We start from the raw sequence: 25,308 nt of genomic DNA, 5'->3' as shown, positions 1-25,308 counted from the left end.
AAAGACACTGGCTTGTAATGGGGGAGATAAGTTTTAAGTGTAGAGGAATTATACATTTCCCATAATTAATTTGGACTGTGTAGTACCCTTTTGTTTAGTCTGAACACAGCTTAGTTTTTTGTTGGCTTCTTGATTCCTTGACTACAGGAAAAGAGGAATAATAAAACAAATACAGGATCCCTTTGCAATTCCATTATAATAATCCTCTCTGATTCAAACCATGCTCCACTGTTACAGACTTTAACTTTAGGCAACTGCAAAGAACAGCAAAATGGGAGTAAGTGGAAGCAGAGCAATTTTGAAGAATTTTGAATTTTGCCTCAGTTTGTTAAACTCCTTGCTTGCCACTATTTAGTACTGGCACTTTGGTGGACATCATCAATGCTGTCACAGGTGTTGACTGGAGGGGTCAGTCACTCTCCAGCCATTCTTCCTTCAGCAACAGCACCAAGCAAGGTGTGTATATAAATCCTATTTACAACTCATAAAAACTTACAACTGTAACTCCTTTAGACATTCTGACCATAAACATACCTTGTGTGTCTGTTGGGAAGGAAAGCTGAATTAATGTATTTTTTTAATCTGTAGCATTTGCTACCAGCTTCTTGTCCATCAGGGTTCTTTCATCCTGGAACAGGTCCCTCTGGTTTGTAGGCTCTGCAGTCCAGCTAGATGATGGGCTGATCTTACTGCCCTTCTGTCCTTCTGCCTCAGCTGCAGATGTTGCTACATAAAATTCATAGTACAAAAGAATAGATTGTCTAAGTCTTCAAGCAGGTACCTGATGGGTACTTCAGAGATTGCAGCCTTGATTTCTGTTCAAGCAGTAGTAGGATTTCTTGGCACTGCAACAGTGAGGTGGATCCATGAGCCTGTGCAGTGGGGCTGCAAGTGTTGAGGGAGCAGAGGACCAGCTTTGGTAGGAATGGACTTCAGTTTATTTAGTAAAATTCAGTGGCACATATTGCACTTTTCACAGTTCTATGGGGCACAGTGTGATTGCATGCTGTTGCTCTTGTATACTTTAGCCTATATTCCTCCCCTTCTTCCCTGAGCCTTCACACTGAGCTAGCTGCTCTTGTCTCACAAGGGGCCTCAGGGCTGAAAAGCATTACAGATTGCATGCACAGTGCATATTCAAGCTGCTTATTTGATATTTTGGCAGTCATTCTCTGATCTAGCATTCAGTGCAGCTTACAAAAGTGTATGTCTGTGGTTTTGCACAGCCTCTTTGTGCTCTTCAGTGTCACCAGAGGATGTGAAGGTATTCTGTGGAAGTGTGCCTCATCTGCTCTGCTATGAGGGAGCTCTTAGAATATTATACAGAAGGAAGAGTCTACTTGGAGAAGACAATACTTGATGGAAACAAACTTTTGAGAAAGCTGAGAGCTGGTATGCTGTCTTAGGCTGTTAATGACAGAACATGCCTTTCTTCATTGTTGGAATATGGTGGGCTTATGCTGCATAATTGAGCTAAACGTGCTGGCTTGTGTACAAAAGCAGTCCAGCAACAGCAGGTTAGATTTGGCAAATCAGCTTACACTGACCTCCTTTTTTCCCTAGTGCTCATTCTTTAGGACTGACTGTTTTGCCACAGAGTGCTAAAGAGAAACAGTTAGGCAGAAAAGTAAGTACAGCTGTAATGTAGACATCATAAGAAGGCTTTTTCTAATTCCTTTATGGTCAGAATGAGAGGTGGCCCAATAAATGAAGTTTATATCTGAGGGCTGATTTTTTTCTCTTGAATAGTATGGGGAAGAAATGGAGGGACAGTCCCCTGGAATAGTGCCAGGTCTGTGCTCTCAGGGCATTTAGAGCCACGGACTAGTCTGAGCTGGCCCAGCAGGCATGGCTGGTGTCATGGCACATCAGCAAAGCTAGGTGGCCTAGCAGTGCTGTGTACTTGCATTAATTCATGGGTGGTGCCTAAGTGCCTTGCAACTGCAGTGATCCAAGTTAAGGCAGGTATATATGGTATTGTAGCTTCACCCTTCTGTAGTGTATCATGGAATTTCATGAGCCAGGGAGATATGGCCACCCTGAGGTGATGGGGATGCTTCCTGTGCTGGGATTCTGGATGATAACCAGAGATGGCAGGCAACCAACCCTCTCAGGAACTTCAGTCCTGCTAAGCCAGCCAACAGAAAGTGGTAAAAACTCAGAAATGGCTTTATCTTCCTTTTTCCTAAAGTCATAGCCATTAAACTAATTCCTTTTAGCTCTATTAGCATGCTGCAGTTTTCAGCATGGGCTCTCAGCATGTTTGTAATGGCAAAGATTGATTTATTGTCACCTCATGAGTCAATGTGTTTGTACTAGCCTGTGAATGTCCCTCACTTTCTTTGTGGAAGTGCTGAAGAGAGCCATGTTGCATTTCTTGACAACTCATAAGAGCTCCTCCTTGGTGTACCCCTGGAAAAGAGGCACTTTAAAATCCTGCATCTGAGTGCCTCTTCATTAGGTAGTTGTCTTTCTGCTGTTGGTTCTAAGATGCTCAGCTATTTTCTCCATTTCTACTTCTCCAGTTGTGGGTCTTCAGTAAATGAGGGCAAGCCAAGGTGTGAACAAGGGGAATCTCACATGCAAAAGCTCACGTTTTGTTCTTCTGTCTCAGCAAAGGCAGAGTACTGCCCCTGGCAATACAGAACTCCTCTGAGGCTGTTGGAAACATGCTAGCCTTCAAATGATAGCCAGCTTCTCTCCAAAAGAGAGAGAGGCCAATAGCAATGTTAATAAATGTCATAAAAACAGGACACAGGATGTGTTTCTGTTCTCTCCTGTCATCCTGGTCATTTCATACAGTTTAGAATATCAGGACACTCCCTTAACTTTCTGGGGGGAATTTTGCAATTTTTGTTTGTCTATAGGTGATTCCAGGTGCTTACCTGGTATTTTGGCTCTCCAAACTAAGCCACACTTATTCCTAACCCTTTCTTTTCACTCCTGCACAGTGGTTATCCCATTGTACATTGACCAGATGCTGGGACTGAATGTCAGCCTGCCTCTCAGTTAAGAATTACATGAAGGAAATAGTTTCAAGTAAAACCCTGGGGAAAATGTTATGCAGTTAATCTGCCTCTCTGTACTGTGTGTGTTGCAAGGATTTGTGTATCACTGGATAGGGGCTACCTTTCTAATTTCTATCCTCATTTGTAAAAGCCATCAGAAAAGGTTAATGAGGATCTCAGTTCTCCACCTAAACTCCAGTTCTCACTTTTCTGCATGCTGCAGATTCCCCCTCACTAATGATTTAATTTGCCACAGGGGTGGCGTGTGTGAGGAGGTATTTTTCAGGCTCTCTAGCTGCATTTTAAAGGCAAAACTAGTCACACAAGGAAGTCAAAAGACTTTTCTTTCTCCTAGTTCCCAAAAAAAAAAAATTCAGTGACCATGTAAGTATAATCCTACTTGTTTCTGAAACAAGGTCAATGGCAGTCTTGGAGAGCACTTTATGGGGTACTTTATGGTATGTATTTCTCCATCAGCAAGAATGCCCCAAACACACCAGAATCTGGCTGCCTGCAGCAGGCAACTGTTCCTCTCTCCTTCCTGGGGAAGGAATTTATGCAGCAGCTGGATATGTCTCCTGGAATAAGTCAGAGCAATTAGTGCCAGTGTAGCATGTCTGACTACCTATCCACTAATTTCCATGCACTAAAATGCTTTATTCTTGGAAGGAAAAAAAGGCTCAGGTCTCAGCCTCATTTCAGCTTCTTTTCAGCTTTCTCTGTTGGCATGCTCATCCTATGGAGAAAAGACAGACTTGCTTAGAAAGAGTTTTTCCCTGGTTCTCAGTGTCCCTGAGGAATAAACCCCTTTCCCACTGCTGCTGCAGAGCACCAGACACTGCTTTAATGGTATGGCATAACAGTACCTCTTCAGTGATGGCATGATGTTGAAAGGCAGCATTCTATGTTTGTGTGTCTATACCTATTGCTGCTTCCTTTTTTTTTCTGTCTCTGATATTGTTGTTGCCTACAGAAAGAAAATATGAGTCAAATAGCATGAAACTTGTAATACCACAGTGATTGAGAAATTAAACAAACGGAAGTTGCCAGCTCTGTAGTACTGCTTTTAATGGATTTGTGGTGTTTATCTGCTTTGGAACTCTTATGTGTAAATCAGTTATGTGAAAAGCATGAAAAATGATGGAAATACAGAAGAGAAGTTCAGATTATATAAACAGATACAGGGAGAATATTGTATCTTGCCAAGGACATTTTCAAATAATGAATGTGTCTTGCATTAAATTAATTTGCTCCCTTTCTGAACTTACTGTCACAGAAACTACCATGACAGCTGACACTCATGGTTTTCTTGCTGATAACTTGAAAGGGAGCCCAAGGGTGAAAAGGACCAAGGAGATTGTCTTTTGCCCTCTGATGAGGATCATTCTGGGATTTGGCAGAGTTTCAGCAATTGGTGTGAGGGGAACCAGAACTACTGAGGGTATCGGACTCCCAAGATTCTCTTGGCAATTCACTTGTTAATGCTAAAGGACATTTTTAGAAAAAGTTTATCTGTCTCAAAAGAGCCTAGCTAAAAGGAGGGGGTTGGAAGACCTGTGTTTTTTGCTTACTTTGAACATGGCATAGCACTTGCCTGATTGGATGAGCAGCCCTTGCTCCTCAGCACGTGCTTGACAGTGTTGGTGAGAGCAGCCCTTGTCTGGGGCCTGTGCCTCCTCTGCTGCAGGTTCTCTGAGCCAGACCCCAGCCACACTCTGGAGGAGCGAGTGGTGCACTGGTATTTCAGCCAGCTGGACAACAACAGCAGCAATGACATCAACAAGAGGGAGCTGAAGCCCTTCAAACGCTACGTGAAGAAGAAAGCCAAGCCCAAGAAATGCGCCCGGCGTTTCACTGACTACTGTGACCTCAACAAGGACAAGTCCATCTCCCTTCAGGAGCTGAAGGGCTGTTTGGGTGTCAGCAAGGAAGGAGGTGAGCTTTTTTCCTTTTCTTCCTCATTGCATGACAGCAAAAACTGGCAAACAAACATGACAGATAAATACTGAGTTACAGCAAATTCAGAAATCCGTTTGCTGCCAGCTGCTTCAAAAGTGCCACAGTTTGTGGGATCAATACACTGCCATGCTAATGTAGTTTGTTACTTGTGTTATGGCTCCATCTTCTATGCCTTATCACAGACCTCTGTGATATACAGAAACAGGACAACAGATGAGAGTTCTTGGCCAGAACTCTGCTTGTACTGTTGAAGTCCTTGGAAACTGTAGTTAAGATCAGGTCCCTTCTGAGTAATACCCTGCTAACAAGATCCTGTTGTCTCAGCCATGCAGGTTGGATGATGTATGAGCCAGCACAGATCCAGTCCTTCTCTGGAGACCCTGTTTACTAACAGAAATAATATTTATTTTCATTGCTAAATTCAGCATGCAGGAGAGTGGATAATACAAAGGGAACAACTCAGAAACAAAGCACAGGGCTGTACTGTTGCCCTTTTTCATACTTAAATTGTACTTTGAGATTGGAGGAGAAATAAAGCATGTGAATAACCTATTTTCCATTCTGTGTAGTGTCTGAGCAATCAACCCCCCCCCTCCTGCCTTCTCTCCTTTTTTTCATCTTCACCTCATCATCTGTTGGGACCTGAACCAAACTGATATTTTTGGAAATTGTAGGAATTGAAACTGTTCGACCCAAATTCAATAATTATCAGTCATTCTTGACTGTGGGCAGACTTGCTTGGCAGGAGAAGGCAAACAGGGAGATTCCAGGGGACTAATTTCCTGTGCAGGTGTTTTGGCTGTGCAGACAACTGTTGTTAAAAGTGTCACATTAGTTGGGAAGGGTGGGTAGCTTTTTTTTCTCCCATCTTGATCTTTCCTTAGTCCTTTTCTCAGGTTTAGCACGAGTGGGAAGGGAGTCAGTACATTTGGGTGTTGGGAAGTTGCATTTTCTAGGTGCTTTGCAAACATCTTAGTTACCATAATAAGCATATAGCTTTACTTGTCAGCTGTGAGAAGCATTCAGCTTCCCTGGCCCTGTGGAGGTGTTTTTTTAGTCATCAGTACCTTACTGAGGAATGACATACCAAAATAGCAATCCTTAATTTTATTACCTTCCCAATAAGAAGAATATGCCAAATGAATTTTATTGCTATTTGGCCCAGAATAAGACTCTCTGGAATCTGGTGCCCTGGCCAACTGACTGTTTAAAATTTAATTTATGGAAGAGGAGAAAATCAAAGGGACAGAACAAAGAAAATATGAAACTTTGAGCCTATGGGAAGGAGAAAGAAGGCAGCAAGACATTGTTGTGAGTGTCTGGTTGTCCAGCTGTCCAGCCTTGACCTTTCATGGTTTCTTCTGTTGTATGAGGACAGGACTGTTGTCAAAAAAGGGGCTCTGATCTTGTTGTGTCATACAGCTCCACGTACCTACTACAGACCTGCTAAGCCTTAAGGATCAAAGATCAAGTGATAAGTTAAAGGATGATGAGGACTGAAAAGCAGTGCAGGGGGCAGTGCAGAGAGCAGGAAGAAACATGGAAGAAAGAGCTGAGGGAGAGTGCTCTAGAGGTGCAGTAAACAAGTTTGTAATGGATCTTTTTTAAATCATGAAGTTGTGCAGTGGTAGAAGAAATGTTTTCTATGCCTCCTATTCTTATGAATTTAGAAACAGTCCTTTGCCTTTGACATGGTTCCCCACAAATCCTCTTTAGACTGGAGAGACATGGTTGGATTATTAGGTGGAAAGGGAATTGATTGGATGGTCACATCCAGAGGGTGGAGGTCACCAGCTCAGAGTCCTGATGGGCATGAGGGACAAGTGGTGGTCCTTGGGGTCCACAATGGGGCCAGTGTTATTTTCATTAATGACACAGACAGTGGGATTGGGTGCACCCTCAGCAAATTAGCTCATGACACCAAACTGAGTGGTGCAGTTGCCATGCCTGAATGATGGGATTCCATCCAGAGGGACGTGGACGAGCTCAAGAAGTGGCCCCATGGGAATCTCTTGAGGGTTAAGATGACCAAAGGCAAGGTCCTGCACCTGGATGCTGCACCTCTGGTATTCACAGGCTGGGGACTGAAAAGATGGAGACCAGCCCTGCCCAGAGGGAGCTGGGGGTGCTGGTGGGTGGGAGGCTGGACATGACCCAGCCATGGGCACTCCCTGCCCAGAGAGCCAAGATGATTAGAGGAATTGAGCCCCTCTGCTGTGAGGAAAGGCTGAGAAAACTGGGATTGTTCATCCTGAAAAACAGAGGCTTGGAGTGACCTAATGGCAGCCTTCCAGTACCTGAATGGAGCCTATAAGAAAGAAGGAGAGTGACTTTTTACAAGAGCACAGAGTGACAGGGTGAGGGGGAACACCTTCAAACTGAAAGAAAGTAGGTTTAGATTAAGTATGAGAAAAAATTCTTTACTGTGAAGGTGGTGAGGGAGGGAACAGGCTGCTCAGAGAAGCTGTGGATGCCCCATTACTGGAAGTGTTTCAAGGCCAGGTTGGATGGGGCTCTGAGTAGCCTTGTTTAGTGAAGTGTCCTAGCCCATGGTAGGGGGTTGGAAAGAGAGGAACTTCAAGGTGCCTTGCAACCCAAAACATTCTGTGATTCTGTGATCTACTCTTCCCTTCTCTACTTTCCTTTATCCTGATCATAGATGCATGTATTCAGTCCCTGTATTGTGTGCTGTTTCTTTCTCTGTACCATGGGCTCCAAAGATCTGCTGGGGCTGAGGTCATTGTGGGTTCAAGCCAAGAGCTGACTAGAAACCTTTTTGATGGTGTACTTTCAGTTGTAAACTGCTACTCAGATGAAAACAAAAGTTTTCATGGGAATGTTTCTGTTTCAACAAAAGCTTTGAAAGGTTCTTCTGGTCTAGCTTGTATGAGGAGGGGTTGGATGGAGGCAGGGAAGGTTTCAATTTCCCCTTGATATACTTCATTACAAGTGAACTTAGCTCAGATATTCCAAATCCTGTCTGGGTGTCCAGTATTGTAAGGACTAAAATGAAATGGGTCATCATTCCAGGTGAGTATGCCTATTGCTAAGCAAATTGAACACTTGTTATGGTTTTGAAAGTAAAACACAATACAAATTTTGTAGTATTTGAGATGCTGAGGAAAACAGATATTAAGTGTTCTGCATTTTTGTCAGTGTTTTGCTATTTTGTTTTTGGTGGCCAGTTCCATCCAAATGTAGAACTAGAGGTGCTTAAAGGAAGCACAGAGCATAGATAACACACTACTGTTATGTGCCTCTCAGGACCTAGAGAGTCCAAATAAGATTTATATGTGGGGATTCAGCTGGGATATTTGTAATGACAAACCTGGATCTGAACTCTTTCCAGTTTAGAATTAAATCTGTTCAAGATGCATAGTTGTGTCTGTCTTCCTTTTCTCAGCAGTCTCTTCCTGCCTATGGTAACCTAATATGTGGGTAATGCCAACCAGTGGTTCTCCAGTGAGGAAAAGAGCTGCCCAGTCTATCAGAAACCCTTCCTCTTTTCCATCCTTATAGTGACCCAAAAAGCTGCTGAAAAATCTGCTAGGTCTGGTGGCTGCTTTGTACAGCTCTTGCTCCTCTCTTTAAACCAGACTTGTTTTTATCAGGGGCCATTTACATGGAAAAATGCCATTCTTGGATCTCAGAATGGAGTAGTCACATAAGAGTCAGCCTTTGAGTGTTTGCAGAAGCTTGCAAATAGCTTCTTAAACTGGGGCAGAACAGGCAGGCAGGGCTTTTAGCTTGGAATATGCCAGAAACAGTCTTTGCCATCACTTGATCTAGGATTGTCTGTTTGAGGAATTGTGGAAGGAAAACAGACTGATTTACAGCCTGTTAAAAGTTAGCATTCCTCAGTGTAGTCTGCACAGCCTGAGTTAAGGGGGGAGACATCTGTGATCAAAGAGCAAATTTATCTCTCTGCATTAGTCATAAGGCAGGATCCTTGAGAAGAGATAGACACACATTGTAAAGCTTTGCTGGAAAGTTACTGGACCCAAGATTAATTGGAGTCCAGTGCTGTTGGAGAGGAGGGCTGTAGATCTGAGTGAGGCTTATGCTAGTTGTGCTGGCTGAAAAATGTTGGAGTTGAGTTTTACCTCTATATTCTTCCAAGTTCAGAAGACAAAGTCAGCATTTTGTGGCTGCCCAAAGAGGAGCTAAGGGAATAAGCAGCAATGTCCCTCTGCCAGCTGAAGGGAAGTTCCCTCCTGCCAGCTCAGATCCCGTGATTGCTTTGCTGTCCAAGAGCTTGTCAGATGGTAGGTGTTGGGCGTGCTGCACAGGCCAGGAGGAGGTCTGAGGTGGAGCCCAGCCACCAAGAGTGCAGTCCAGAAACAGGATTGAAATATCTTAATTAAAAACTGTAGATATGTGTAATTAAACAGAATTTCCCTTTCTATTGAATTTGAGGAAATGTTACAGAAAGAAGGAAAAGAAGACAGACAATCTGAACAGCAGATTTCATTCAGTGATGTTTTGGGTCTTTCTTATTGTTATCTTCAGAAGCAACTGCATGCTTGGGAGGTTGGGAATGAGTTGTTTTATATAATTACTGCACAAGCTGCTGTATGGGAGAAGGTAGCAAAGAGCAGTCACCTGGGAAAGGCCTCTGGACCAGTGATGGTAGAAAATAACAGTCTGAGTGGCCATGAGCAAGCTGTAAGCAGGTAATGACTGAATTAACAAGGAATTTCAAAGTACATTTAATTGCTATTAGGTTAGAATCAAAAGAGCTGCACTGGTTTGTTGCAGTTTGGCTATAGGAGAGGTGGAAAGGATAATGCAACAAAGTCCTTCATGTAATGGAGGAGCAAAAGAGAGCTTTTATTTGAAGAAACAATACACTTATGTACAGTAGTTTGTGCAAAACAGAATAGAAAAGGCTCATTGGTCCAAGAAGGCAACCCCTCTTTGAAAACATGCTTTCTGCAAAATATCACGTAGGACACGTCTCCAGCAGGTGTTTTATCATTGTTATAATTCCTTGTCCTTGAGCAGCCTGAGAAACCCAAGGCTTGAAGGTTGCTTTTTCCCTGGTTCCCAGCAGTATCCAAAAACACTGGTTCAGTACTTGCTTTACTTGTCTTGTTCAGATACTTCCCTTTGGAGCTCTGTAGAGGTGCTATAGTTTGCCTTTAATCTTAATAAAAGTTAGTGATAGTACGAATCAGGACATCAGTATTGTGTTGAGAATATAAGATTAAGCTGTTTCTCTCTCCACAAGGTGAAAGGTCTGCTCAGTATGTCTGAGAAATAATAATTTCCTATAAAAATCTGCTGAGGTTTCCTTGGGGATTTTTCTTTTGGAAGACACCTGGCCTAATCCAGTGTGACTAGAACTGTTATCCAAGACAGTGCCAGCTTTTTATTCCCAGCAGCTCCCTTCCCATCTTACAGCCCAGCCTCCTGGCCCTTGGGGCTTCCTACAGCTCAGCCCTGCCCTGGAGTTTCTGCCCACCTTGTTCTTGCACAGTGCAGCCTGTACAGTGGAGTGCTTGATGTGCAGAGAGTGCTGTGCTGTCAGTCATGTGCATGCACAAATCAAAGTCAAAGGCTGGAGTGGAGAGTGGCAATAGGCTTACTGCTGCTGGCTGGGAGCAGGAGCTCCTACTTCCAGCTAATCTCTCCTCTGAAATCAGAGGAAGCAGCTCACAGGAAGGGTGACAGGATTTCAGCAGCTCCTGTAATCCCTGAGCTGTCTGTTCCCAGTGCAGAGGCCCTGGCCATGAGCTCCATCTGGTGTAAGGTGTGTGTCCTTGTTATCTCACAAAGCAGTCAGCTCTGCCCTTGTGCCAGGTATAATTCAGGTCTTTGTTTTTAGGCACTTGTTTTATTCAAGTGAAAGATTTCAAACCTGGGCTGTCTGTATTGCCTGTACCCTCACTCATTTCTGGCTGCCTCCTTTCTACATGGCATTATTTTGCTTGCTTGGGCAAACTTCATGATACTACTTGCATCCTTTCTTTCTTTTCTCACCTTCACTGTTCAGTTTTTAATTGTTGTTTCTTGCCCATGCAAAACCTCTGGATTTTATGATACTCGACTTCTACAACACCAGGTATTTAACATCTCTCATCCCAGGCACATTGGTTAGACTTTTGCATGTGAATCCTGTTGGCAGGATTTGCTGTGAGCATGCTCAGAGTGGGTGCTTTGAACCTGCTGTGTGGCAACAGACAAGGGAAGGCTCCTTTGTCATGCCATGGCATTTACTTCCTTTAATGTGGTTCTTGGATTTTACAGGTAGCCTGAGCAGTTTGCCCAATGGAAAAAGACAAGGTCTTAACCCTTTCAGTGAGTATCTTGTCAAAATGTTTTCTTTTTTTCCTGTGATAAGCATGTATTGCAGAATGCATTCTCCTCTATCTCCTATATTCATGAACAGCAATATAGAAACAGCTGGAAATTAAAGTCTTAAGATATGTAAATATTCCAACATACAGTTCCATTGCATAATTTCAAAGTCCAGCTCTGTCTTTTGCTGGAGCAGATGATGTGTTGCTAAGGAATTGGAATAGGATAAAGCAGCTACTCTCCTGTCCTACTCTTCCTTCTTCTATCAAGCAATAATTTAGGTGATTTGTTGTGTTTATATTACTCCATGGACAAGTTCCCATGAAGACTCTTCTCTCTTGTGGTAAAGGTCTGCTCTCCCCTTTATTTTGTGGCATTGAATCACATGGGCCCTTTCATCAGGCATGAACAACATCCTTTGCTTTGCTTTTAGACTTGCCTCATGGTTTTGTTGGGTACTTCTCACTTTGGATTGTAAGAAGCAGTTGGAAGTTCTTCCCTGCCTATATCTTCTGCCACGTGTTCTATAGCTGTCCTACATATATCTGGTTAGACTCCTTTTTGTGTTGAGCAGACCTAGGCTGTGTATTTATTTAATGCCAGAAGACTTCCATACCTCTTGCTGTCTTCCTTATCTTTCTGGGGAATGTATCTGGTCCTGGTGAGGTGGGCTGAACAGAAAACTGAAGATAAAGATCAACTACACCTTGTACATTGATGATATGATATGTTCTGGATGTTCTCCATTCTGAGTATATATTCACTTTTTGCCTGCTGCTGAAAGCTGAGCAGGGGCATTTGAACAATTGCTGTGACTTCAGCCCCTTCCTTGTCACTCAAAGTGCTCAGTTTAGGACAGGTCATCCACACTCCCACACTGCACTGCACTTACAGACATGGAAAACAATCTGTTGTTTTTATGAGCTGGTCATTGAGCACTGCAGGCACCTTTTGCAGAGCTGTGCAATCAATTGCAAATATGGCTACTTGAAATAATTTTGCATTTGACAATATTTGCCCCCTGTGACAGGGCATCTTGATCAGCACTGATCCCACTGAGGCCTTTCCTCCCAGTGAGGTAACCTTTCCCCTCCTTGAAAACCAAATCCCTACTTTTGCTTTCCCTTTAGCTTGTTTTCATCTGTAATTAATCCACAGAGCTCTAGCTGTGATCCCATAAGAGCTTTGGTTCTTTAAGAACCTTTGGTGAGGGGCTTAACAAAAGCTTTCTGAAGAAAAGCCTCCAAGACCTGCTTGTCTGCTGGGGAAGGGGGCAGCTGGCTGTGGCTGTGGGGAGATGGTGGCAGGGCAGCCTGGCAGCAGTGGGTTTCTGCATCAGCTGGGCCAGCCAGAAGAGCAGAGCAGGGCATGTTGGACCAGTTGTTTCCCTAGACTGCATGCCCATTTCCAAGGAGGGGGAGGAAAGTGGTGTTTTGTGTTTAAAAATATGTCAGTCCCTAAGGCTCCATGTGACTCATTCAATGCTTTTTCCAGCAAGGCTGTCTCATTAGCCCCTGGTTGTTTTCAGCCTTACTTTGGGATCTCAGCTTTCTGGGGCCATGGCTTCAGCAGAGGCTATACTGGATCTTTATCAGTCAGTTTTCTTTTTGTTTTCATTTGCCTTTTCCCTTACTTGTTCTGTTTTTCCCTCCTTGCCCACCCCACCCTACTCTTTCAGTAGGTCGCCTGGTGTAGCAGCAGAAGACAAGAAGGGAAGGCAGGAGCTGACCCAAAGGAAGAAAAGATCCAGTGACAGATGGACAGACACCTTGCTGCTTGTGAGCAAGCACACAGCATCAGCGACAGCCAGTGTAGCAGAAGTGGCACCCAGAACATTTGCACTTTTAAAAAATTGGTTTGGGTTTGTTTTTAATTGCCTTTCAATGCCATTATCTAATACTTTGGAAAGTGGAGGGGAGCAGGATCATGACTTTTAAAAATTGGAACAGCTACTGATGATGTAAAATTGAGTTCACTGGGACTCAAAGAATTTTATATACTGTATATAAATATATATGTAAATTGTACAGTTGTCTTGTACAGGGGTTGGAGTCACTGTTCTGTTCCTCCCTTTGCTTTTGAAGGCTGTTAGGGTTAGAGGGACACTTTGAATTTAGTGGATTATAGTAATGCATTCATTTCTGCCACCAAACCATCATTCTGTGGCAAGCTTTAACAGCACCTCCATGCAGAAAGAAGCCAGTGTATCAGCATGAATTGTTCTTGCAGATGTGCACACAGCACCCTAGGTACCAAATGCTTCTCGAGAGCAGCTGAATCTCTTTTCTTACCATAAAACTCTCTGAAACTTAGGCAATTGGGCTTTTGAGGGCACAGATTTCATGTAAGTAGTGGTGCACTGCAAAGCTGCCTAAAGTGGGGGTAGAAAAGGGTTGTATTAAGAATGTACAAAAGTAGTTTGTGCACCTGTTGCAAGTTGGGCAGAAGTGAAATACAAATGCATTGCTATTTATGCTCAGATAACATGCTTAGCAAAGATGTGCCATGCCTCTGGAATCTAAAGCTGTAGGAAGGATGTGGGAGCCATAGGCCTAGTAGAGTCAGTGGAGTGTGTTCATCTGTATGTTGTACAACAATAAACATTCTGAGAAGCCTGCTAAAAGCAGCATTAGCCTGCCTGGTGCTTTGCTGAAGAGCAAAGAAAATACTTGTCAGTGCAGACAGACACAGTTGTGCTGCTGGTCCCCAAGAGCCTGCTTTACTTATGTTTCAGCACGACAGCTTGGGCCATGCTCACTGGTGAGGTCTGTCAGCAGTGACTTTTCCTGTCTTTGGTGGCTGTGAATCCAAGCTCTCCTGCACAGTGGTGTGCCTGCCCTCTTTGCTGGTTTGCTGTTGCCAGCTCCTCCTGGGTACTGTGACACTGGGGTGTGATTAGAACCAACAGCAAAGGCTTGGAGTGAGGAGTCTGGTGTTCTTGGAGGCCACAGGGGCTGTGTCAACCACTAGCAGTTTCACCAAAGTTGTTTCTTTGGCAGGGGTGCCCGTATCAGCAATCCTAGATTTGGGCAGAGTGTGATGGGACACACAGTGTTTTGCTTTGTGTATTTCCAACCACTGAACAGCCTCCCACTTCAGACCTGGTGATCCTTCTGCCACTTGTCTCTGGACCAAGAACCTGTTAGAAGAAACTGTAGTGAAGGTGATGAAATCACATGCTAATATGACATCACACCAACAACTACTTGAAACAGCAATACAGGTTACTGTAGAGCCCTCAAGGCTCTGTTGCTTTGGTAAAAGATGATACAACAGTATCTTCACTCTGTCATGTCATCATGACAATAGCATAAGATAAATATATCACCAAAAAAAGTGTCCTGATTCAGTAAGTTAGTGCTTTTTTGGCAAAATGGAAAGTTTAAAAAAAACTAACAAGCCTTTCTATAAATAACTGTTTAAGGGTAGTAATAACTCTTCCTCTGGGAAGTGTATTGCAGCTAATTAAAACATATGGCATGGTTGAAAACACATCTGGTAGTATCTGAAATATACATCATACCATCATACTATAAAGAAGTCCTCTCTTTAGCAAGAGCAGATCCTGCTGCTGAATCTTCATGGTTTCTCACATGGAATGTATGTGCTTTTCTGGCCTGCAAGCTCCCACCTTCTTGATTGCTTCTTCTCTTTTTGTTCTTTTGTTTTTGTCTTTCCTTTAATGCCCGGGGCACATCTTTTGTGTGTTTAAATAATTTGGTTTAGTGTATAGTTAGAAATGTCCATGTCACACTCACTAATCCTATTGTAGGGAGTAAAGAATGAAATTAACTGTATAAAAAAACCTCTCCCTTTTAATATGCTAGTTTTAGGAATTAAAAGTTCTGCCTGCTGGGTTGGTTGGTATTTGGTGGTTTGGGGTTTTTTTGGGGGTGGGGTTTTCCTTTGGTTGGTTGGGTTTTTTTTAATGTATAGTTATATCCAGCAGAAACAGACAATTGGATGCCTCTAGGAATTCTATCAGCCAAGCACTGGGGCTGGGCAATGCCCCACAAGATTGTGGGGGGACTGCAGAGCTGCTACAACTCACTGCCTCTTCTGGAAATAAACCAGCCAGTCACCACTCCTGCTTGTTACATAAATCCTTCTGCTGACCTCCTTTTTCTCATCCTTGTGTCCTTCCCCTCCAAAAGGCCTGCATTCACATGTGGTTTGCAACTAAAATTGGGTCAGTTCTTCAAGGAAGACAAACAAGGGATGGCTGTTGGTTAACTGTGGTATTCCTAGGTATTCCTGTTGCTAGGCCAGGGCTGACTTCATGGATGGATTAGGGACCAGGCATTACACTGTTTTCCCTATCACAAGACAATTCCAAGTCCCTGCATCCTGACTTGCTGAATTTGTGTGGGTCTCTGAGCAGCTTCTGGCAACATTTGGGCATTGCCATGGAAGGCCCAGGCAGCACGACTGTGCAATGTCCAGACAGAGGTCAGGTTACTTGTTCTGGGTTTGTGTCTGAGGGTTGTGCAGACCATACCGGTCCTGATTGACACAGCCCTTGCTCTGAGCTGTCCAACAACCTGTACTCTTGGTTTTATTGCCAGTCCACCTGGCTGCTAGGCCAAATTGTACTCATCTGGTGGTTGTAATCAGTCTCCCGCTCTGCCTTGCATCAGTAGCATCTTTCTGAAGCTGGGACACAGGGAGTGTCAGTGTTGTGTCTGAAAGCAGACCCTGGGCATGTGTCTCCTCATCCTTCAGGTCTTCCTGGGCCTTTCCAGCTCTACTTTGAATGATGGCTGAAAATGGCTGGGACAGAGAAGAGAACCAGGACTTGACAGTCAAGTCATCTGTTCATCCTGCCAGAAGTAAAAAATCTTTCCTTTCTTGCTGATCTTCCAAGGGCACAGTGTGTTGTAGGAAACTGCATTACAGTGGGATTCATTTGTGTGAAGGCTCTGCTTTCCATAGCCTGAGTTTATAATGAACTTACCCTCCCCAGTGCATTTCTGCCTATGACAAATTTGTTAAACTGAAAGGCATCTGTTTGGTTTTGATTTTGTAATAAAATAGATAATTTTTGCTCCAGTGTCTTGTGGTGGTTACTCCTTGAATCTTGATTTCCAGTTATTCCTACTGTGCTGTAGGAGAGGGAAGGGGACTTTCTTCCTTGCAGAGTCCAGTGTCAGTCTGTGGTTGGGTTTGGAGGGCTGGGAGGTTTGTCCCCTGTGTGTAAGCCTCCAGGCTGAATTAAACCCCAGAGTGCATCTCTGTGGTTTAATGACAGCTGTGTGAATTTGCTCAGCCTGTTTAGACAGCCAGTGTGCATCTGTCAAGAATGAACTGGCAAACTAAGTTAATGTCCTTGTATTACAAAGCTGTATTACAAATTCTTGGGCTAAGGGAAGAGCAGTAGTTATTCTCCAGGGTTCTGCAAAACTTAACTAAAAACAGGAAAAGGCTATTTTGAAAAGACCAATGCCTTGGCCATGGTTCCTGGTTTTGGAGTCAACATAAAGTACCTTAAGAGGCCTTCACCCTTTCCCTGCCATTCTCTAAGCAAGCCACAAGGACTGAAAAGGGCTTGCTTCTGCTTCCAGCAGTGATACTGCCAATCTCTTCCTCCTCCCCCTGCCTTTTCTCCTCCTGTCTGTAACATAGCTAACACAATGGACATGCAGAATGGTGACCTTCTGACTTCTCAGCAGCCAGCCCTTATAAGCCCTTTCAGGCAAAATACCTTGGAAACTATTCAAAAGCTGATATTAAATTGGACAGAACAATCTGCAGAAGTGATGCTCCTTAGTTTGGAAAAGACCTTGAATAGGAAATGGGTTGAAAGAATTCCACCTTAGAAACCGGGAGTCTTAACAGCAAGTGTTTTGTATGGAGGGTTTTGCAAAAAATCCAAGACTGACTACTTTGGGAAGCAATTATGCTTTTAGTAATTCTGCTGCAGGACTTCTTACTGGTTTTAATGGTGGGTTTTGTTTTTCAAAGGGACCTTGCCTGTGCACTCCAGGACTTGCTATGTGTTGTTGCACAAACTACAACTACTGTCCAATCTCCTGCAAAAGCATAAATGCACATTTATTCCACAATGTTTTCTTTCAGCATGCTGGGACTGGGCTGAGGGTCTTCAGCTGAGACAGAGCTGTCCAGTGCCCCATTTCACAGCACAGCTCTGGCCTTGCATAGCATTAAGTGCCACTGCTATCTCCCTCAGTCATGATTTTGGCTGGGACCACTGAAGTGATTCCTGCTGGCCTCACCATGTCAGAAAAGAGTTGACACAGCATCTGGCTGAAGAGAGAGAGCTATTTCTGAAGTTTGGATGTTCCCACTCTGAGCTGGCAGCTTGTCTCAGAGAAAGCTGTATGAAAGTGGCTGAGGCCGAATTTGTTCACCTGCAGCCCAACATGAATTTTTGCATCTCTGAAGCTGTTGAAATTATTTCAAATTAATGGCTTAAACATTGCAAAAATTATCAGAGAAACCTTGTTGTCCATCTGTGAACATGGAAGTTCACCCCTCCCCAAATATGCCTGAAGAATTCCAGCTAACTGGAATTTGGACAGTGACAGGAACTTCAAATAAAGGGGATACTATTGTCCAGTCATCCCAGGTCTAGGGAGAAAAATGTTTTCACCAGTGATTCTGGAGGAGAGACTGGAATGGTGATGGCTCCAGCATTCATGGGGCAAGCTGCAGGTGAACAATCCAGCCTCAGCCACCTTCATACAGCTTTCCCTGAGACAAGCTGCCAGCTCAGAGTGGGAACATCCAAGTCACTTCAGAAATAGCTCTCTCTCTTCAGCCAGGTGCAGTGTCAGCTCTTCTCTGATAAGGAAAGAGGCAAACCCTGTGAGGAGAGAACTGTTTCTTTGTCCTTACCCCAGTGAACTCAGCTGTGATAACTCCCCAGCTGGGGAAGTACCAGGACATTCACACATGGCCTGAAGGTTTTCATCTCTGCTGATGGGCCATAATGGACTCAACTCCCTGATGTTAAGGGCAGCTGTGTTGTCTTAGAAGGTGCCAGAGACTCCTGAACTGATCCACAACATTACATTGTCCAGATGAAACTCTCTGTCCCAGAGGAGGGACCTAGGTGTTCCTACCTGAACCAGAGTGAACATAAACCCAGCAGATGTTGTGTTTTGGGGATTTCTCCCCATCACTTCTTTGGGAGTTCCCCCACCACACAATGGATCCAGTCTGCAACCACCACTTTGGCCAAGAGACATTAAAATTTCAACAGCCAAGTCTCATTGTGAGGCCTACAGGGACCTTTCTACTCTTATCCTTTCCTTCTCTTTCTTACCCATTTTCTTAAGTGGTATTTTGATGCTTTTGTATTGCCATATTAGTATACATAATAACAAAAAATGGCTGTTTTACACTGCAATTAAATTGTTCTACCATAAACCCTACATGTGTGTGTTTACAAACACCACTCATTCAGTGTCATTTCATTCCAGTTTACCCCAAGGGATCTATTAGCAAGAACCTGGCCTTCTGCAGTGGGTTCTAACACAAGAGATGTTTGCTGAAAGATTTTTCTCCTCAAAATGCACTTAGATACCAGACCTTTGTAAAATGAGTTAATCTAAAGTACTTAGACTCCAAAAAACCAAAACATCAAATAAAAATGAATTCAGAAAACTCATAGGCAAGATCTGTGAAGAGATGTCTTAAATGATAAAAGAGATCTGGGGGCTGATAAAAGGAGTCATAGTCCAAATAAGAAACTATCCTGCTGCAAGAGAAATGAAGGGAGTGTAAGTAGAGATCAATAAAGTGGATCAAGAGCTCTGCAACAGCCTGAAGCATGAGAAGAAAAAATATGAAATGTGGGATGGGTGCTGGAGCATTGCAGACTACACGTGAGCTGCCAGGGGACTTAAAGATAACAGAGCAACATCACCTAGCTGGTGATGAAGAAAAACCTAGAGAATCACACACCTGATGTCTCTCTCTGAAAACCTAAAGGAGCAAGCTACTGACCAGTTATCCTCTAATCCTCTAAAGATTATACATTTGTAAATAAGTGGCAGGAATGGGTTTGTTGAGGTTTCACTAAGGACAAATCGCTTCAAACTAATTTGATTCCATACTTTGACAGGATAACTTGCCTCCTGGCTGGGGGGGAACAGCACTAGATGTGATATGTCTTGACTTTGGAGAGGCTTCTGGCACTGTCCCACAAGACATTCTTGTAAGCCAACCAAGGAACTGCAGCCTATTTAGATTCACAATATGTTGAGTTCAGTGTCAAAGTCAGAGAGCTTCCTTGGGGTATCTTCCCAGTGATGGTCCAGAGCCCAGATCTATTCACTATTTTCTGCAGTAGCTTTTGGATATTGCTTTGCTATAAATTTTCCTGGTGATACTCAGTGTCAGGTGGGGTATTGGGGAGGTGTCTGTCAGCACCTGTGGAGGATGTGAATGGCTGATAATTTGAAGAAACAATCCCAGTCAACAGAAGAGTATCAGCAGAGGCAGGGGATGACCTGCCATGAGGCAGCTGTGAGAGTGTGCAAACACAAAGTGAGACCCACCAGGCAGCAATCCTGTAGAAGTGGCTTCTCAGAGGCTGGAAAAAGAGAAAGTGGAGAACCTGAATGACTGTGCCACATATGAAATCCTCTTTCCACTAAGGATAACAAAGAGCTGATTTCTGTGTCCTTGTCAATCAAACAAGAAGAAAAAAAAAATTAGTGATGCCAATAGAAACCCTGCATTTGGCTTTGCTTTTAGTTTCTGCTCAATGTACTCCATAAGAAGAGGTGGCAATCAAATCTCTTTTGGTAGCTTTAAGAGCTTATTTGGACACCCCTTGTATTAATAGGAACATAAAGGTGCTCTGTACAATATGTACATCCTTAGTGCCAAAGATGTGCCATGGGACTTTCTGAGAATACCTTTGAAGCTTCTGTGTTGAGATATTATTCCCTCTACAGCTTTTTCATGCACCAGGTTGTAGTCATAATTCCCATGGAATGGGACCAGTGTTTCTGTAATGGAAGCTTATTTTCTTCAACACCAGAGGTATCTTCCTAGGAAGGTATTGCTAACTTCACAACTTACACCCTAAAGTAATCTTTGGAGGGTTTATTTCTTTAATTCACCCTAATTTTGCACATATCTCAATATATTTCCTAGGCCTGTGAAGTTTTTAATTTTAATTTATTCTTGAAACTGAGCTGATTTCTGAGTGCATGCCCAGCAACAAGTACTAGGTAGGTCACAATTGTTCTTTTAGCCACAGCTCCCACTAAGCTTGCTATGTACATGGCAACAGCAATGGTACAACCTGGGACATGGGTGAATACTTACATTCAAGTGCAGTGGGAGCATTTGCTGACCTCATCTACCTCATCAGACCTTTAGACTCCATGTCTAAGCTCAAACCCAGACCACATGGGTAAGTGCAGTGTGGAAAAGGCACCAAGGGTATCTGCTGTTGGCAGTGGGGCAAAAGTATGAGCCAACTCCACCAGCCACGTGCAAGGATGCCCTGGGAGCCTTGGGGCTGGCCTGCCCCTGCCACCTACCTCTGGGCAAAGCCCAGACCTCCTGGGTGAAGGGAAGGCAGGGGGGAGGGATAAACCCACTACTGGAGTTAATTATCTATGTATTTTAAATGACTTATATAAGTACCAGGAGGTACTTAATCTTATCCCCTTAGTCCCCTCCTGGGACAGAGGCAGGCTGGGAGCACTGTGTGCTCTGCTGGGCACTAAGCAGCACTGGCACACACAGCTCTGTCATCAGCAAGCTGGCTGCTGCTGGCACAGCACACAAATGACAACGTCATTAAAAACATTTTTCCATCTAATACTCCAAAGGTTATTCTTGGTGACAAGCTGGGGCTGAGCAACTGCTGCTCCCATTTGTGCAGGCTGGCTCCTACACCGAGGCCATTGTCAAGCATGACCAGATCTCTTGGATGCCTTTCTTTCACCATCTAGATCTACACCTATGTCCTGTTGTGCTGCCAGGAGGTGAACAAAGGTCTTGTTGCCTCTAGTTTATCTCACCAGGTACAACAATACTGGGTGTCCTCCAAAATGCTTTCCCAAAGCAAAGGGCTGTGCTGGTGGAGACAGGCAGGCAGGCATCATCCCACTGCAGCAGCTGAAGCTTCAAGAGGCACATGCAGCTGGTGGGGGCTTCTCCTTGCAGGTGGTGCTGTGAAGAGGCATCTTGTTGGTAACTTAGGGATGGAGAGTAATGGAGGGGTCCTTCCATACTGGGTCAAGTGATTTACAAACCAGTCCAGCACCCCAGACAGGGAATCAGAAAATATGCATTGCAGAATATTTTTGTGGTTTGTCTCAGCTTGCCCAGAAGAGTCTGACCACACCAACACCACAGTAACTATCACAGCTAGGACTGGCAACACCATCAGCCCTTTCACTGCATATCCTACCAGCCTTCATTTGCCAACTCTACACAATTTCTTCTAAAGACCTTATCCTCATACAACTCTGTCTCCTTTTCTTATAGCCCCCTATGTTAGTTCTGACTCGTCTCTCTCCTATTATCATCTTGTACTGAGTTTCACATAGCTCTAACTCCTTTCTTTTTTCATAGCTGGCTAACCCCAAGCTGTCCATGTCCCAGCCACCTGATCCTGACTGTCCCCCACATATCATCTTACTTCATCTGTCCCTTGCCTCCTCACAGCACAGCCAGCTACCTTCTGACCTCTCTTTATAACTACAACTGCCTGGGCATGGTGGAAAGCTGACCTACTCCTTTATATACTGTAAACTGATTGGCTGGGCACAGATGTTTCCTTTTTAGTAATCAGTACAGCTGCAGGTAATTGGGTAAGATTGCCTCCTGCACTACCCTAGCTCTCCACAAGTAATTGCCAGAAAGGTGACAAAGCCCAATCCATGTGCTGCAATTGCCTCATTCCTAACTTAAAACCTTTGCTCTGTGTCTCTGACAAACACTTCCATGTCTGACTGTACTGTACCACAACAGATTCCTGATGCTTGCACACTCCTCTTACTCATCCTAGCTTTCTCTGGCTTGCCCCACTTTGGTCCTGGATCTAAGCCTCAGAACCTGTGGGGACCAGGTTACTTCTACAGCAGTGGCAGCAAACCAGCCCCAAAGGGCCCCATCACCCCAAAACCCCTCTTGGTCCCATCACCGGAGTCAGGGAATGAGCCAGAGCCAGAGCTGGAACTGGTGTGTTTCCCCTCAGGTCAGAAGCAGGTGTGCTCTCTTTGGGCAGGAGCTGTCCAGCAGGGCAAGAGGTGGCAGTGACCCCAGAGGCAGGTGGAAGGGGTGGGAGTGTGCAGGACCCAGTAGGGCAGAGGTCTCTTTGTGGCTTTGCCAAGCTCTGGCTGCCCAGGGCAGCCTTGCCATGGCTGCTCTGCCAGGGCTGCCTTTGCTACTGCACCAGGGCCAAGCAGGAATTCTTCCAGGCCACCTGGTCATTTTGCATTGCACTGTGAAGTGCCCAAGCCCCAGTCTCCCCTGGATTGCAGTAAGTGGGCCCCATGCTGTCAGGCAAAGATAGGAGGCTGGGGTTATGGGCTGCACCAGCTGCCCCTATGCTTCAGAGGGCAGGTAGGGACAGTTCTAGCTCAAGGGCCACTGTAAAGGGCATTTTGAGGGTCAGGTGTCCAAATACAAGTGGAAAAAATCAGTCAGTGATGACACTGGGTGAGAAGGCAGCCTGGTCACTGGCCAAAACTAGGACACAGCTCCTGGATAGCTTTTGGGGGACAGATGAGTGCCTCTTTGCAAAACTCTTCTTTAGCCAAAGGCTGATTTTTGACCAGCACCCATGCAGTGCAGCATCACCAGGACAGCAAAACCTGTGCTGTGCTGTGGGTGCCCCCTGTGGCAGCAGTGATGGGGAGGCAGCCAGAGGTACCAGTGGCCCCACACCATGCATGGCACTCAGACTACATCCCCACAGCAGGGTGGGCCCCAGGGACAGAGCAGCACCTTTGATCCCCTTGGCTTTTCCCTCCTGATGTATTATTTACTCTCAACCACAGCAGTGATGCAGGGGAGGAGGCAGAAAGGGAAGATGTGCAGCCCAAAGCTCGAAAGCTGCTGGGAGGGGCCAGCAGCTGTTATTGCAGGCTGCCATGGGAAGCTGATGGGAAAAACAAAGGGGAAAGATCAGCAGCAACAAAAACAGCAGCAAAACCTCCTCTCTGCCAGCTGGACGGGGGCAAGGGCTGCAGGGTCCTCCCAGCAATACCAAACCAGAGCAATGGGGTGGTGGGGTGGGGCAGCAAAGCAGCCAGAGCCACTGCAACCAAGTCCAGGCAGGTGCTCCAAGGCAAACAGAAGCTAGCAGATACCTAGACCCAAAATGAAACAACAACTCCAGAAAAAAAAAACCAAACAATCCCCAAAGGCACCAAACCTGTTGTGATTTTTTTTTTTAGCTTGCATATTTTTTAATGGAGTAAAAAAAAAAATAAAAGGAACATGCCACAGATGTCAGCCTGGTGCAGATCACCCTTCTGCATGGAGGGCACCAGGGGCCCCATACAGTTCCCTCATGGAAGCCAGTCCTACCCCCACACCCCTTCCCTGCAGGCAGCTGGAGAAGGAAGTGGATAAAAGCACACCGTGGATACAGCACAAGCACAGAAGAAGAGCACAGCAGCGCCCCAGGCTGGCCTTCAGCCAGGGATGGCTATGCTGGCACAGGTAAAATAAAACCTCAATAGACTCTATGTTACAATTAAAAACAGCAACAATAACAATTCCCCTTGAGAGCTGCACTTCGAGCCCCCACCAAAAAAACATTTGGGGACTCTTGTAATTTTTCTTTTAGGGGCACAGACAGGAGCTCTGGGGCTGATGGGCAGTGGCAGCAGCTGCTCCTGGAGGCTGCTGGCACCACTGGAGCCAGGACCAGCGAGCTCGGTGGGAGCCTGGCCTCAGGGTCCCTGGCCCACCTTTGACCCTTCCCCAAAGGCATGGCAAAGGGAGGGTAAGGAGGCAGGATGTCAAATTCCTGTTAGCTTCAAACCCAATAGCTTTCACTCACTGTGGGCTCCCTTCAGCAAAGCTCTGGCTGCTCATCTGAGATGGATCCCTCTGCCTCATGCATACACATTTATATATAGATACATGATAAACATTTTGTATGAAAATAAATACTCCATCTGTGATTTAAGAACCATGGTTGCTTCCATCTAGTCACCTGCTATAATGTTAGATCTCTTTTTGTCCATGATAATTTTGTTCCCATTGCTTTTTCCCTAACCCACGGGCCCCTCTTCCCTGCCTCCCTGGGCAGCCAAAAGCACTGGAGCAGGCAGAACTGTACCTTTTAGAAGCTGGTCTCTTACTTGCTGCCTCTCAAAGTTTGACTTATTTTAGGGAACTTGAGGAAAATGGTTCCCTTTTACAGCACCTGTTTCATGATAGAAGAAATTATCTTCTTCTAAAAAAACACTTTGCAAAGAGTAGGATTTTAACATTCTCTTCCAGGGCTCTCAATTAAGAAATATGTTTATAGATAGCACTGTTTATATAGATATAGGTATAGTTTTTATTTATTTTATTACCAACCCAACATTTCAATTTGCAGCTGTTGATGTAACTCATGACATACTCTCATGGTGGCGGGTTTTTTTCTTCTTTATCCTTAAAAAGAAATGCATTTCAAATTAAAATGATGCTTTTTTTTTTTTTTGTCTGTCTGGTGTTCCTAAAAGGTACTTGAGATGATGTAGGAGTCCTGACATGGGTGGCAGTTTTGAAGCCTGTACCTGTCAGTGGCCTGGAGACCACAAGGTGTGGGTGCTGTGAAAAATGGGGTACCAACAGAATGGAAGGGCAGCCACACCACAGCTCTGGGTGGGATGGTGCTGGGAACACATGGGCACTCTCTCCAGGTTTTCCTGAATTCATTTCCACCTCTGAGCAGGAGGACCACGCAGCAAACCTGCCACCACCACCATCCCAAAGAGCCACTGCTGCTTTCCTGTCCCCCTTACTCCCCCCCAGGGCAGGATGTTTTATTTCTTTAACAGTTGTAAATGAACATCATTTTTTCTCCCTGCAGTACCACAAGCTCAAAGTT

General features: G+C 44.7%; 1 protein-coding gene across 6 annotated transcripts in view; it reads left to right on the top strand.

Annotated features, from left to right (window-relative positions):
* The window catches only part of SMOC1 (SPARC related modular calcium binding 1), a 125,451-nt gene extending 110,327 nt beyond the window's left edge, over positions 1 to 15,124 (top strand). For 2 of the 6 annotated variants that reach the window (XM_079309857.1, XM_079309859.1), the window contains exons 11-13: positions 4,696 to 4,943; positions 11,217 to 11,267; positions 12,946 to 15,124. In XM_079309857.1, the coding sequence (XP_079165983.1) occupies positions 4,696 to 4,943; positions 11,217 to 11,267; positions 12,946 to 12,962 (316 nt within the window). In that variant the 3' untranslated portion in view covers positions 12,963 to 15,124. The remainder of the gene's footprint in view (positions 1 to 4,695; positions 4,944 to 11,216; positions 11,268 to 12,945) is intronic. The other 4 variants (XM_079309861.1, XM_079309862.1, XM_079309858.1 and 1 more) reach the window with 3 other exon arrangements.
* Positions 15,125 to 25,308: the final 10,184 nt, after the last annotated feature.

This window comes from Erithacus rubecula, assembly GCF_903797595.1.
Source record: "Erithacus rubecula genome assembly, chromosome: 6".
Lineage (NCBI taxonomy): Eukaryota > Metazoa > Chordata > Aves > Passeriformes > Muscicapidae > Erithacus > Erithacus rubecula.
The sequence above is the reverse complement of the archived record's forward strand: the minus strand, read 5'-3'. Positions and strand labels throughout refer to the sequence as shown.